Source organism: Gallus gallus, chromosome 2 (assembly GCF_016699485.2).
Source record: "Gallus gallus isolate bGalGal1 chromosome 2, bGalGal1.mat.broiler.GRCg7b, whole genome shotgun sequence".
In the NCBI taxonomy this organism is placed as follows: Eukaryota; Metazoa; Chordata; class Aves; order Galliformes; family Phasianidae; genus Gallus; species Gallus gallus.
In genome coordinates, this window is record NC_052533.1 from 50773112 (window position 1) to 50785684 (window position 12573).

At 42.8% G+C, this 12573-nt stretch overlaps 1 protein-coding gene across 6 annotated transcripts in view; it reads right to left on the reverse strand.

Annotated features, from left to right (window-relative positions):
• The window catches only part of GLI3 (GLI family zinc finger 3), a 211790-nt gene that overhangs the window by 71114 nt on the left and 128103 nt on the right, over nucleotides 1-12573 (reverse strand). For all 6 annotated transcript variants that reach the window (NM_001271903.3, XM_015281558.4, NM_001398311.1 and 3 more), the window contains one exon: nucleotides 1006-1211. In NM_001271903.3, coding sequence (NP_001258832.2) covers nucleotides 1006-1211 — 206 coding nt within the window. The remainder of the gene's footprint in view (nucleotides 1-1005; nucleotides 1212-12573) is intronic.

Consider the following 12573-nt stretch of genomic DNA (forward strand, 5'->3'; position numbering starts at 1 on the left):
GACTAATTAGTTATCCATTTGGATAGGGTGCACTGCTCATTTTTCAAATTCACCTAAAAGCAGTTTTAACTCTGGTAAGTTTCTGCATATACTAGCATGAAGACTTTTCCCACTGTTACAATAAGAATTTAATTGTCTTCACTCTACATACTTGTTTGCTGGTGTATTATATTTTATTCCTCTTAATCAAATACTATGATTCTGAAATGTCGAATTACTTCATTACTGAAAAACTTACTGATTGAAAAACCTACTGTTAACAAGACTGAGGCCATTCACAATTCTATTCATTGCTCACTTTGCCAAAACTTCCCACTGAAATAGGAATAGAAATTGTGGCAAAGTTACAATAAAACCTACAGTGGAGGTTCACTTTAACCCAAATAACCTGTAAAGTAATAGCTATGCTCACACTATGACCTGAAGTATCAATATTTCAAGTATGCTCACCACTTAAACTAAAGTGGCTTGTCCTGATCATTAGCCACTTATACATCAGTTTCATTTGGCTGTATCATTGGCTACAGTAAACTGAAATAAATCTAAAAGTAAATTTACCAAATCAGAGCATGCTTTACACAACAAATAATACTATTTTAACCAACAAGCCTTTTGCACCTGAATAACTTCGTGGAACTACACTGATTTATCCTCACATAGAATCTAACTTCAATTCAGTGCAGATGCACAGGATTTCTAGGAAGACCAAAGTCACACCCAGGATCAGCTCCACAAACAAAAGACATCACAAGCCATACACCACTCATCCAGCTTAAATTTTGAATAAGACAAGGCTTTTTTTTTTTTTTCCCCTGAAGTTTCAACATTTGTGAGATGTACAAATGAGCCATGATAGGCTGATGAAGTATTGAAACATTTATGACATAATGAATATGTCTGACAAATCTGCTGAAGCTGCTTTGAATGAGGGGGAAAAATGTTGACAAGATTAATATAACTTAAGTTGCTACAACGACAGAAAACAGGAAGCCTGTCTTAACCTACCGTCTGTTGGGCTGAGTCCACGGGCTGCTGAGATCATGGACAGGGATGGGCTGCTGTGCAAGGAGCGGATATAGTCCATGTATGGGTTAATGTACGGGTGAGGAGTGCTGAAGGGAGACTCTGATGCTGCAGCAGGATTTCTGTGTGGGGAAATTCTAATGAATGGAAGATCTGAATATGTTGGGCTACTAGATAAGGCAGAAGGCCTGGAAGACAAAAGGAAAAAAGAAAACAAACACACCAAGTTATCCATATGATAAAGAAAACCAGTTTAAATGTAATATACTTCTGTCTTGAAGAATAACAACGGTGTTGCACATGTAATAACTTCCACAAAATTTGACTGCCCAAAAAGAAAAAGGAAAGGAAATGAATTCTTCTCTGTACGTATCATTAGCAACATTCCTCTGGCCAGTTTTAAAACAAGCTTATATATGAATTAATCTTTACATCCCTCAGTACCCTTTCCCCATGGAGTTTAGCAGATAATCACTTCAATTAACATGAAATATGCATCCTGTACACCAGATATTAATTACTGCTGCAATATGGAAGACATATTGAGATGCTGAATCACTTTCATCTCATAACCATGTCTATTGGATAAAAGTTTTGAGTTAAACTGTGCCCACCATCTTGATTTGCCAGCTTATCCTTCTTTAAACAGCAAGGCTACACGTCTGCACAGAAATAATTTTGGAATATCCAAACTTTGTAAGCCATTAAGACAGCTAGGTCCTTTGGAGTGCTTTTTATTCATGTCCCTTCCCACAAAAGATGCTGAAAACTCAGTGGCAAAGGAATGGTAGACTGCTGCATATGTTAGTTTTTAGTATGGCACCGGAGATAGACGGCTTTAACAAGTCCAAAGTAATTAACTCTACCACCTGCACAAAGAGGGATGTGTGTAGCCTTCTAAGTCCACATGTACACATCTGTGATGAACTAAGGCTGAAAGCTGAGTTCACAGCTGACGCAAGAGAAGTAATCTGCTGTAACTTTCTCCACCATCACACTCTGACAGTATGACAGCATTAAGACTACCAGTGGAGACCCTTCTATCTGGTCTGGGCACTGGAAGAAGTTCAAATTTCATCAAAGGGGGTTGGAGTGCCTGCCCTTGCCAAGTTGCTCTTTGACAAAAAGCAATGATTGGGCCTGTCATGCACGTGCTGTAGTCCAACTGGCTGACCTGAACTAAATGGTTTTTTTGTTCCTGTTTTCCCAATTAATTTAGTATACATATACAGCACAGACTCGGGCAGCAGCTGCGAGAGTAGCAGACTGTTCCTTTGATGCTGCTAGCTTACAAAGAATAATAAAACAATAAATGTATCTTTTTTAACATGCATATACCATGATCAATGGAGATAGCTGTCATCACCTAAAAGGTCAACAGAACATGATCTTACATGGGAGGTAATTCTGCCCTGCTTTCAGCTCAGAAACACCAACTTATGAATGGAACAGAGATCAAAGTTATGCATTCCTAACAGGACATGAGTTTCCCTGCAAAAGCCACAGAGGCTCATAAAATCTTGTGGAATAAAGATTCCTCCTGTTGCGCTTTTCTCACTCTTTCCCCTTTTCCTTCCTTATTTGCCTTTTGTGTGTTTCTTGCCCTCACAAGTTTTTTTGCAAGGTAAGCAATACCTCCTTGCTCCAAAGCAAGGAGGCATTACAAGGCTGCATTGGCTGTGTTAGCAGCAGGCATCAGCAGTGGAGTCACTCTTTTGGCAATCCAGTAAAGTGCCCATGAGAAGCCCAGCTGCTCACCATTCACCACGTTTAAAATGCATATAGTCCCACTACCATGGAAAACAGGCCCTTCCTTCCTCACAGTGCTTTTCTCTGCATGTTTTTGAAGCACCTGTGTTTTGGAAACACAGCTTTGGTGGAAACACAACCTTACTCTTACTGGTGCTGTGGAACTTGAGCAGCTATGAAGCATGAGCTGTCTTGCAGTTTCCTGCCATGCTGAGGGTGGAATGCAGGAACCTTGAAATTCGTGGTGAAATAGGAAGCAAAAATACCACAGCTGGGTATCACATTACAGGGTAAATTTCCTTCCAGCTCAGTGGTGAGGAAAATATTGTAGTGTAGCAAATTCAATCTTAACAAAGAAACTAAGTTTGTAAGCTCACTAGGTCACTCTACAAATCATTTCTTCTAAGTTCTTATCTGCCCAAAAATTGTTCTTAAACCAAACAGAGGGTTGACAAGCATGAGCCCTGGAGCTATCTGGTGCATATCGAGCACAAAACAACTTTTGAAGAAGACTGGGTCTGTGTTACCCTAGTGATTCACTCTCCAACTGGCCAACAGCAAGCTGCTACAGCAAGAGCAAGAGGAAGAGCTGGGTTCTCAGCCTCTTGCCCAGACCCAGTGGGAGCCATCCAAGGACACTGGGACTTGATTCTCGCCTCTTCTGCACTAACTCTTGCTCTCTTCTCCTCTCCTGTGAGGATGATGCAGAAAGGACACTCCTCTGGGTAACATCAACCAGCAGCAGGCATATAAGCAGTATTAGCTGGAGACAGAAAGTATGATTCTGGAATAAGGGATTCCACATAGAATTCCAAGCTCTGGACTATAATGTTTACTAATCTCCCTCCAACATCTGATTTTAACTTGTTGCTATCTTCTCTATGTGCTTCCAGACTGTACTTTTCTCACTTCTTTGTGCTTCTGGATCCTCATCTCCCTCATAGTTTCATTTTCCCCCTGCCTTCATCTCCTCTCAGCTCCCACTGTCTGAACCCTCAAATTTATTCAAAGACAAATCACATACCCTTCCTTTCTGTCCCCTTCATGATAAACTTCAGTATGAACACCTTTTGAATTGTTTAACTTCCTCCTTTAAACTAAAATAATTGATCTAGAAAGGGTGCAGCCAAACAGACTTACTCTTAGCTGTCGCCTTCCAGTATTGCATCTGATCTTAGATTGCAACCTCTTTACATGCCAGTGAAGGACTGTTTTCCTGCACAAGTAGCACACTACTGCCTCCCTGGGGCCCAGGTCAGGGATATTTCCAGGAAACTTCCTGGTCTGATCCACCCCTCTGATTACTATCCATTATTGATAGTTCAGGCTGGCAGTGATGAGGTTGCTGACAAAAGCCTGAGGGCTATAAAAAATGATTTTAGGGAGCTGGGGAGGTTAGTTGACAATGCAGGCATACAAGTAGTATTTGCAGGTATTCCTACAGTGGCAGGGAAAGATAATGCAGTGACCAGGAAAACCCATCGCATAAACACATTGCTGAGAGGCTGGTGCAAACGCAAGAATATCGGGTTCTTTGATCATGGGGTGGTCTATTCGGCACCTGGCCTGAGGTCTGCAGATGGGTATCACCTGTATCAAAGGGGGAAACGGATCCTTGCCCAGGAGCTGGCAGGACTTGTAGAGAGGTCTTTAAACTAGACATGAGGGGGGAAGGGGATAAAACCAGGCCTGCTAGAGATGAGCCTGGGGGAGCGATAATAGGATTAGGGGTGAGGCAAGAGGCCCAGCTAAAGTGTGTCTATACCAATGCATGCAGCATGGGCAACAAACAAGAAGAGTTAGAAGCCATTGTGCAGCAGGCCAAGCTATGAGCTAGTTGCCATTACGGAAACGTGGTGGGACCACTCCCATGACTGGAGTGCTGCAATGAATGGCTACAAACTCTTCAGGAAGGATAGGCAAGGAAGGAGGGGCGGTGGCGTGGCTCTCTATGTTAAAGAGTGCTTTGATGTTACTGAACTTATGACTGGGGATAATAAGATTGAATTCTTATGGGTTAAGATCAGAGGAAGAGCTGACAAGGCAGACATCCTGGTGGGCGTCTGTTATAGACCTCCAAACCAGGACTGAGACAGATAAGTTGTTCTATGAGCAGCTGGCAGAAGCTGCGCGATCACCTGCCCTTGTCCTCATGAGGGACTTCAACTTCCCCGACATATGCTGGGAATACAATTTAGCACAGAAGAAGCAGTCTAGGAGGTTTCTGGAATGTATGGAAGACAACTTCTTGATGCAGATGATAAGAGAACCTACAAGAGGAGCTGCCCCGTTAGACCTGCTGTTCACAAACAGAGAAGGTCTGGTGGGAGATGTAGAGGTTGGGGGCTGTCTTGGGCAGAGTGACCATGACATGGTAGAGTTCTCGACTCTTGCTGGAGTCAGGAGGGGGAACTGCAAAACTGCTACCTTGGACTTCTGGAGGGCAGACTTTGAATTGTTCAGGAGACTAGTAGGGAGAGTCCCCTGGGGCTCAGTTTTAGAGAGTAAAGGGGTACAAGATGGCTGGTTGCTCTTTAAGAAGGAAGTCTTAAAGGCGCAGGAGCAGGCTGTCCCCCTGAGCCGCAAAATGAGCCGGCGCGGAAGAAGACCGGCGTGGATGAATAGGGAACTATTGTTGAGGCTCCAGGAGAAAAAGAGAATCTACCTCCTGTGGAAGAAGGGACGGGCAACCCAGAAAGAATACAGAGAAGTTGTTAAGATGTGCAGGGAGAAAATCAGAAAGGCAAAAGCCCAGCTGGAACTCAACCTGGCTGCTGGGGTAAAAGGGAACAAGAAACTCTTTTACAAGTACATCAACAGTAAGAGGAGGACCAGGGAGAATCTCCATTCTCTACTGGATGAGGCTAGGAATGTGACCACTGAGCATAAGGAAAAGGCAGACGTTCTGAATGCCTTCTTTACATCTGTCTTTAAAAGTCAGACCAGTTATCCTCAGGTTTCTCCACTCTCTGACCTGGCAGCCTTGGCTGGGGAGCAGACTAAACCTCCCACAATTCAGGAGGAAACAGTCAGAGACCTGCTCCTCCAACTGGACTGCCACAAGTCCATGGGACCGGATGAGATTCACCAAGAGTGCTGAGGGAACTGGCGGAGGTGATAGCCGAGCCGCTTTCCATCACCTATCAGCGCTCCTTGTTGACGGGTGAGGTCCCAGAAGACTGGAGGCTTTCCAATGTGACTCCCATCTACAAGAAGGGCTGTAGGGAGGATCCGGAGAACTACAGGCCTGTTAGCCTGACCTCGGTGCCGGGGAAGATTATGGAGCCGATTGTCTTGAGGGAGATCACGCGGCACAGTGCGGGACAACCGGGGGATCAGGCCTAGCCAGCATGGGTTCACGAAGGGCAGGTCCTGCTTGACCAACCTGATCTCCTTCTATGATCTAGTGACCCGTCTGGTGGATGAGGGAAAGGCTGTTGATGTAGCCTACCTAGATTTCAGCAAAGCCTTTGACACTGTCTCCCACAGTATTCTCCTCCAGAAGCTGGCAGTCTGTGGCTTGGACAGATACACTCTTGGCTGGGTAAGGAACTGGCTGGAGGGCCGGGCCTAGAGAGTGGTGGTGAATGGGGTCCAGCTGGCGACCGATCACGAGTGGTGTTCCCCAGGGGTCGGTGCTGGGGCCTGTCCTGTTTAATATCTTTATTGATGACCTGGATGAGGGCATTGAGTGCACCCTCAGTAAGTTTGCAGATGACACCAAGCTGGCTGGAAGTGCTGATCTGCCTGAGGGTAGCGAGGACCTACAGAGGGATCTGGATAGGCTTGATAGCTGGGCTGAAGCCAATGGGATGGGATTCAACAAGACCAAATGCCGGGTCCTGCACTTTGACCACAATAACCCCAGGCAACGCTACAGGCTTGGGGCAGAGTGGCTGGAAGACTGTATAGAGGAAATGGACCTGGGGGTGCTGATTGACACTAGACTGAACATGAGCCAGTAGCATGCCCAAGTGTCCAAGAAGGCCAATGGCATCCTGGCTTAGTATGAGAAATAGTGTTGCCAGCAGGAACAGGGAAGTAATTGTCCCCCTGTACTCAGCACTGGTGAGGTTGCACCGCGAGTACTGTGTCCAGTTTTGGGCCTCTCACTGTAAGAAAGACATTGAGGCCCTGGAGCGTGTCCAGAGGAGGGCAACAAAGTTGGTGAGGGGTCTGGAGCACAGGCCTTATGAGGAGCGGCTGAAGGAGCTGGGATTGTTCAGTCTAGAGAAGAGGAGGCTCAGGGGAGACCTTATTGCTCTCTCTAACTACCTGAAGGGAGGTTGTAGTGAGCTGGGGGCCAGCCTCTTCTCTCGTGTGACTAATGATAGGACTAGAGGGAAAGGCTTCAAGCTGCGCCAGGGAAGGTTCAGGCTGGACGTTAGGAAATACTACTTCTCTGAAAGGGTGGTCAGGCACTGGAATGGGCTGCCCAGAGAGGTGGTGGAGTCACTGAGCCTGGTGGTGTTCAAAGAGTGTTTGGATGTTGTGTTGAGGGACATGGTTTAGCTAGAACCATTGGTGAAGGGTGAATGGTTGGACTGGATGATCCTGTAGGTCTTTTCCAACCTTAGCAATTCTATGATTCTATGATTCCACAGCCCAGGATTGGCTCTGCAGACATTCAGTCAGTGATGAGCAAATCAAATCTCCAGATGTGAGTGGCAGTTCTCCCAAGCCTTTTTATTTCATTTGTGTTTCATCCCTAGCCTGGGTCTGAGGCTACAACATGGGACTCAGAGAAAGTGACTTCAGTATGAGAAAAGTCAGGTCCATCTTCAGTCATACTGCTTGTCAATGTATGCCTCATCTGTAAACCACAGGAAGGCAAGACTCACTCTGCATTTTCTCCTACACAGGTGTTTTCCTGACAACATATTTAGAGCTCTGAGGCTTTCCATAAAGAGAAGGATCTAAGCAGATGCACACTCTTCCTTTAATCAGGACCGTTGTGTCTGCATCCAGAGATCCTGCAAACTCAATTCAGATTTAATAAAATAACTATGAAACTTTCAACAGTTATTTGATGAGAGAGGTTCCCACATTTGAGACATCAGGCTCATTTTATTCAATTCTCAGTAACACTGATTACGCTTACATTCCAGGTGCATAAGAGACATGTAAGAGAAGCAGCAGAAAGCAGAGCTAGCTGTGAAGGTGTCACCTTCCTTCTGTCCAGACTGCCTTCCTTTTCATCATTAATGTGCTGAAATACTGTGAATGCTACACAACTGCTGTACCTAACAGTACCTACCTTCCCACCACCTACCCATCTGCAGTCTGCCACTGTCCTCCTGCTCCTGTTCAGACTCTGAAGCTCTTAAGTCTCAAGTTCTCATCAGGAGAACAGCACACAAGTGCCAAAGCAGTGAGATCAGTGTAAAGGCAAGCAGGTATGTTTTTTCCTGTTAGTCATGACGCTTGTCTTGATGAATGTTACACAGGTGTCTACAGAGTCTTAAAAACTCACATGGTCACACCAGTTCAGCAGCTGCATGAATCAGATGCATGGTAAAGCACAAAATGAATGAAACGGCTTTTTTTTTTATTTTTTTATGTTTTAATTTCTGGCCACTGCTGAACTACAGGTGAGATACATGTAAGAATTCAGCTATTATTCACAAAATTGGTGGGTCATTTTGTTCTGTTGCTTTGGAATTGAGCCATCACAAAAAACTGAACAAAGTGCAATTCCCTTTTCAGACCATTTAACTCTTTCTTAATTGGGGGAGCGAAATTATAGGATACTAAAAGTTGATGTAGCAAGCATAAGCTAGTTTACACTTATTTCAGAATGATCTGCATGCACAGATCATTTCCTAGCACTATCCTGAAGTGATCACATTTTTTTTTATATCAGCAGTGAGTAAGAGCAGGGGGTTCTCACACCACACGTTTTAGAATGCTTTCTGTATGCAAGCATTAGATGGGTTTTCAGTGCAGAAGATCAGATGCTTTGAATTCAAGCAGATATGCTATTCGTTTCATTGGAGGCTCATTTGTGCAGGTGAAATACTGCTTTCAGGCTATGAATAGGGTGTAGGCAAAAATCCAGAGGTAGGTAAGCAAACACAGGGCTGGCTGACTACACAGTCCTTCAGCCACCCCACCTGCTCAATGCCATAGGGACATGATTCAGGAGAATAACTTCAGTCTCTGCTCTTCACCTCTGGCACAGTAGGGTGGAATGAAAAGCTGCCATCTTAACTCCATATGTTAGGCTAGAGAAGGCACAGAATATTTCCTACATTTCCAGCCACAAAAACTGAACAAAGCTTTAGCCTGAGACATGGCAAAGTGAAGGTATATTAGGAGACAGGGCCAAAGACAGAACTGGAGATAAGCTACATCATAGCTCAGATGAGTCCATCCAGGAAAACAGCTACCTCTTAAGCGGGCTCCAGACCCGTCCAGGAGCAGGCCAGAGACAGACACACCTACAGCATAGCTCAGGCAGAGACTGAAGGCCCTGGGCTCAGCTTCTTGGTGCATGGGTGTGGGCAGAGATCCTGGGTGAGGCCACTCAAAGCAACTGTGTTCTGGAGAATCTCACACTGGGCTTCTTTGGAGTCCTAAAACTGCTCTAAAACATGCCACAGTATCAATATAGTGCACATGGTCTCTGGATTTGCATCCCTTTTAACTGTGAAAAGTACAGTAGCCCTAGAAGCAAAGTACAAGCTCCACACTTATGTGGATGCACTACAACAGCAATGTTTGCTGGAAGCAGATTAAAGCCACTCAGGACAATCACAAAGGTCTGTGCCACAGGTCTAATGTTAGAGAAGCCATTTGTCACAAATAGTTTCCAAATTGTTTTAAGTTCCAAATAAGTTCCAAATTGCAACAAACTTTTCTAACCATAACCTATCCTAAAAATAAAAATAAATAAATAAATAAATAAATAAATAAATAAACCTGAAAAATCATGGTGATTTAAGGATTTCCTGTTTAAACTAAAATGCCAGGACTAGAAATTTTAATGCCAAGTTTTGTCCTGGTAAATTATTAAATGGCTCTTTTACAAATCTGTTGAGAAATACATTCATATTGAAAACAGCAAGTGATTCTTAACTGTAAAGCTGTAAATATGACACTGAGCTGAGGTTATAGATGGAACAATAATCTATCTCACAGAACAAAGCTTGTCAACGAAGTGGGATGAAATATTGTAACATAACCTAATTTATTATTGCCTTTTCATCCATCTTGTTATATTATGAAAGTGTCAAAGTTCAAACCTCGATATTTAATCATTTAACAGAACGTTATTCAATGCTGGAGCAAACACTGATGGCATAACTTTCATACCAATGATATCCACGCTATTTCTCTGATATCTGCTCAATTCAGTTCTGCTTGAAGAACTGAAAAATGTTGAACTCATTAAACTGCCTATGATTCTTTTCTTTGGGCTTCCCCCAAAACTTTTAACACGTACAATTGCCAGTAGACCATGGGAGATGAACTAGCAGTAAGTACTTGCTTGCTAGGTAGACAATCCTATTTTAAAGCACATAGCTGAATCCTTTTGGTAACATTTTCCATGTTAAATGACTATGCTTGTTTAATATCATACCTTTTTGTACAGACTGGCCCTTAGGCACCAGGAGTCAACAGATGTCTAGAAAAAGCTTGTCAGCTCTAAGACAGTAAGGCACGATCCTGAAAATTCAAGTGAGAACAACTCTTATAGCTGTGAATAGACCAAATGATCAAGTTACTTCTCACTGTTACAAGTATATTCGTGGCTGCAGATGGTTCATAAATCAGGCTGGGGCAGCTAATTACACATCTAAGTGATATGGGAAAGTCATGAGTCAAAAAATCATCAAAAAATTATCCCGCTTCTCAAAATTTTTAGTTGCTACTGTACACTTTGGGAAGTGGGAAATTGTCCACTGATTTTGTTTATATGAGTCTGAAGAGATCGTGGATATACTCTTCAAAAGCACAAAATGCTGACCTAATTCTGCTGGCCTGAGAGCCATAAGAAAACCTTCCACTGGCCTCAATACAATAACAGTGAAGTTGGCATTGAGTATTTTTAAAATGCAATTCCACAGACCCTTTTCTCTTTTCGCTTCTAGTTGAATTTGCAAACAATCAAAAAACATAAATATGTAAGTATGGGAAATCAATAATATTTTTTAATATTTTTTTTCTTTTTCATTTTTTTCAGAAATTGTGTCTTAAAATAAGCAGTCCATTCCCCTAAAATCATTCACTGCCTTCAGGAAAGCTAAGCAAATGATTTAGAATGCTTGTAGAATTACAGTTAATTGAACAAACAGAAATGTCAGTGTTCTTCATGTGATAGAGCTCCAAATGATACCAAAATTAAGCACAGTTCAGCGCATTTTGTTAATGGCGGAAAGGAAGAAGAGGGAAAATTGACAACATGGTAAATCCTGAAGTGAGAAAGAATGTTGGAATTCCTTTCTGTGTTCCAACACTTGGTCAATATTTAGATTCTTTCACTCCAAGATTCATGCTAGCACTACAGTCAGTATGAGGAAGTAAGTCACGGAATCACACATGGCAGAAACCCTGTATTCAGTAGGTACATACACTATAAATCATGAAAGGGTTAGTGCCTACATAGCTTGCATACAAAAGCAGATAGATCAAGACTTAAGGTATACAGGCCCTGTCCTGGGTTCCATCACTTATCTGCTCTGTCACCTTTGACAAGTTTGTTGACTATGTCTTCAGATGTTTCCCCTGATGTAAAACTGTGGTAAAGTGCTTAGAGAGTACTTAGTATCTACTAGGTCAGACCAATCAATAATATGCTACGAATATTTTCTCACTGAAGCAAGGGCAAGATCTCACAAAATGTTCAGTGCAGTTCTGCAATACAAATATGTAGAATATACAAATAGCTTCATAAAATTAGAAGGCATAGTTGTACATAAAAAGATAAAAGAGACTGTACAAGAGATGTTTATGGTGCTGGAAATCACACTGAACAACTATCTGGTGACCCACAGCAAAAGCATATGACTCTGGTTTCCCGTTCCTTTTATGGGAAGTGCTAACATTATGTAGCTACAGTTAAAAATTGGCTACATTAATCAACACACCAAATCCATAGTGATTGCATTCATTCCTTTTTTACAATTGACAGACTGCCTGAATGCAGATCCGGCTCTTTACATGCTTCCTCTCCTACCTGCAATACTTCATAAATAACCCAACTAACAATTTGTGTTCTCACTCAAGATGTGTTTACACTGTAAAAAACAGCAACAACAACAACAAAAAAAAGCCAGTGAATTTTCATTGGATTATTTAACTTTTTTTTTTTTTACATAAGGTCAGCTGTAACTGATGGCCTTCATCCCAAAGTAACAACTACACTGAGTACAGAAAGTAACTGGTACTTCTGATGCCACTAGATGTATTCATTTCTTCATTGCACAAGTGCTGGCTTGAAGTCTTTTCATGTGTTTTTTAAATGTGTACAAAGATACTGTTTTGATTTTTTTTCCAAAATGCGCACAGAACCTCGTTCTGCCTCTCATTACTTCTCCAAGCCAAGCTCAGGCTTCACATTTTCACCCTCACATAATGATAATCTCATTCTAACAACCTGCCTTCCCTTTTTCTGTTCCTTCCATTCCACCAACAATCTCTGTCACCTACAACCTGGCACACCTCTGAAGCTCCCTGCAGTTGGCTTTCCATTTGCCTCAGCTGGCAAACAGATTATCCTAGCTTGACAGCCCTTTCCTTCTCAGAACTGAAGCAAAGAAATCGGGATGAAGTGGATTTCCTTGGCATTCTCCTTGCTCG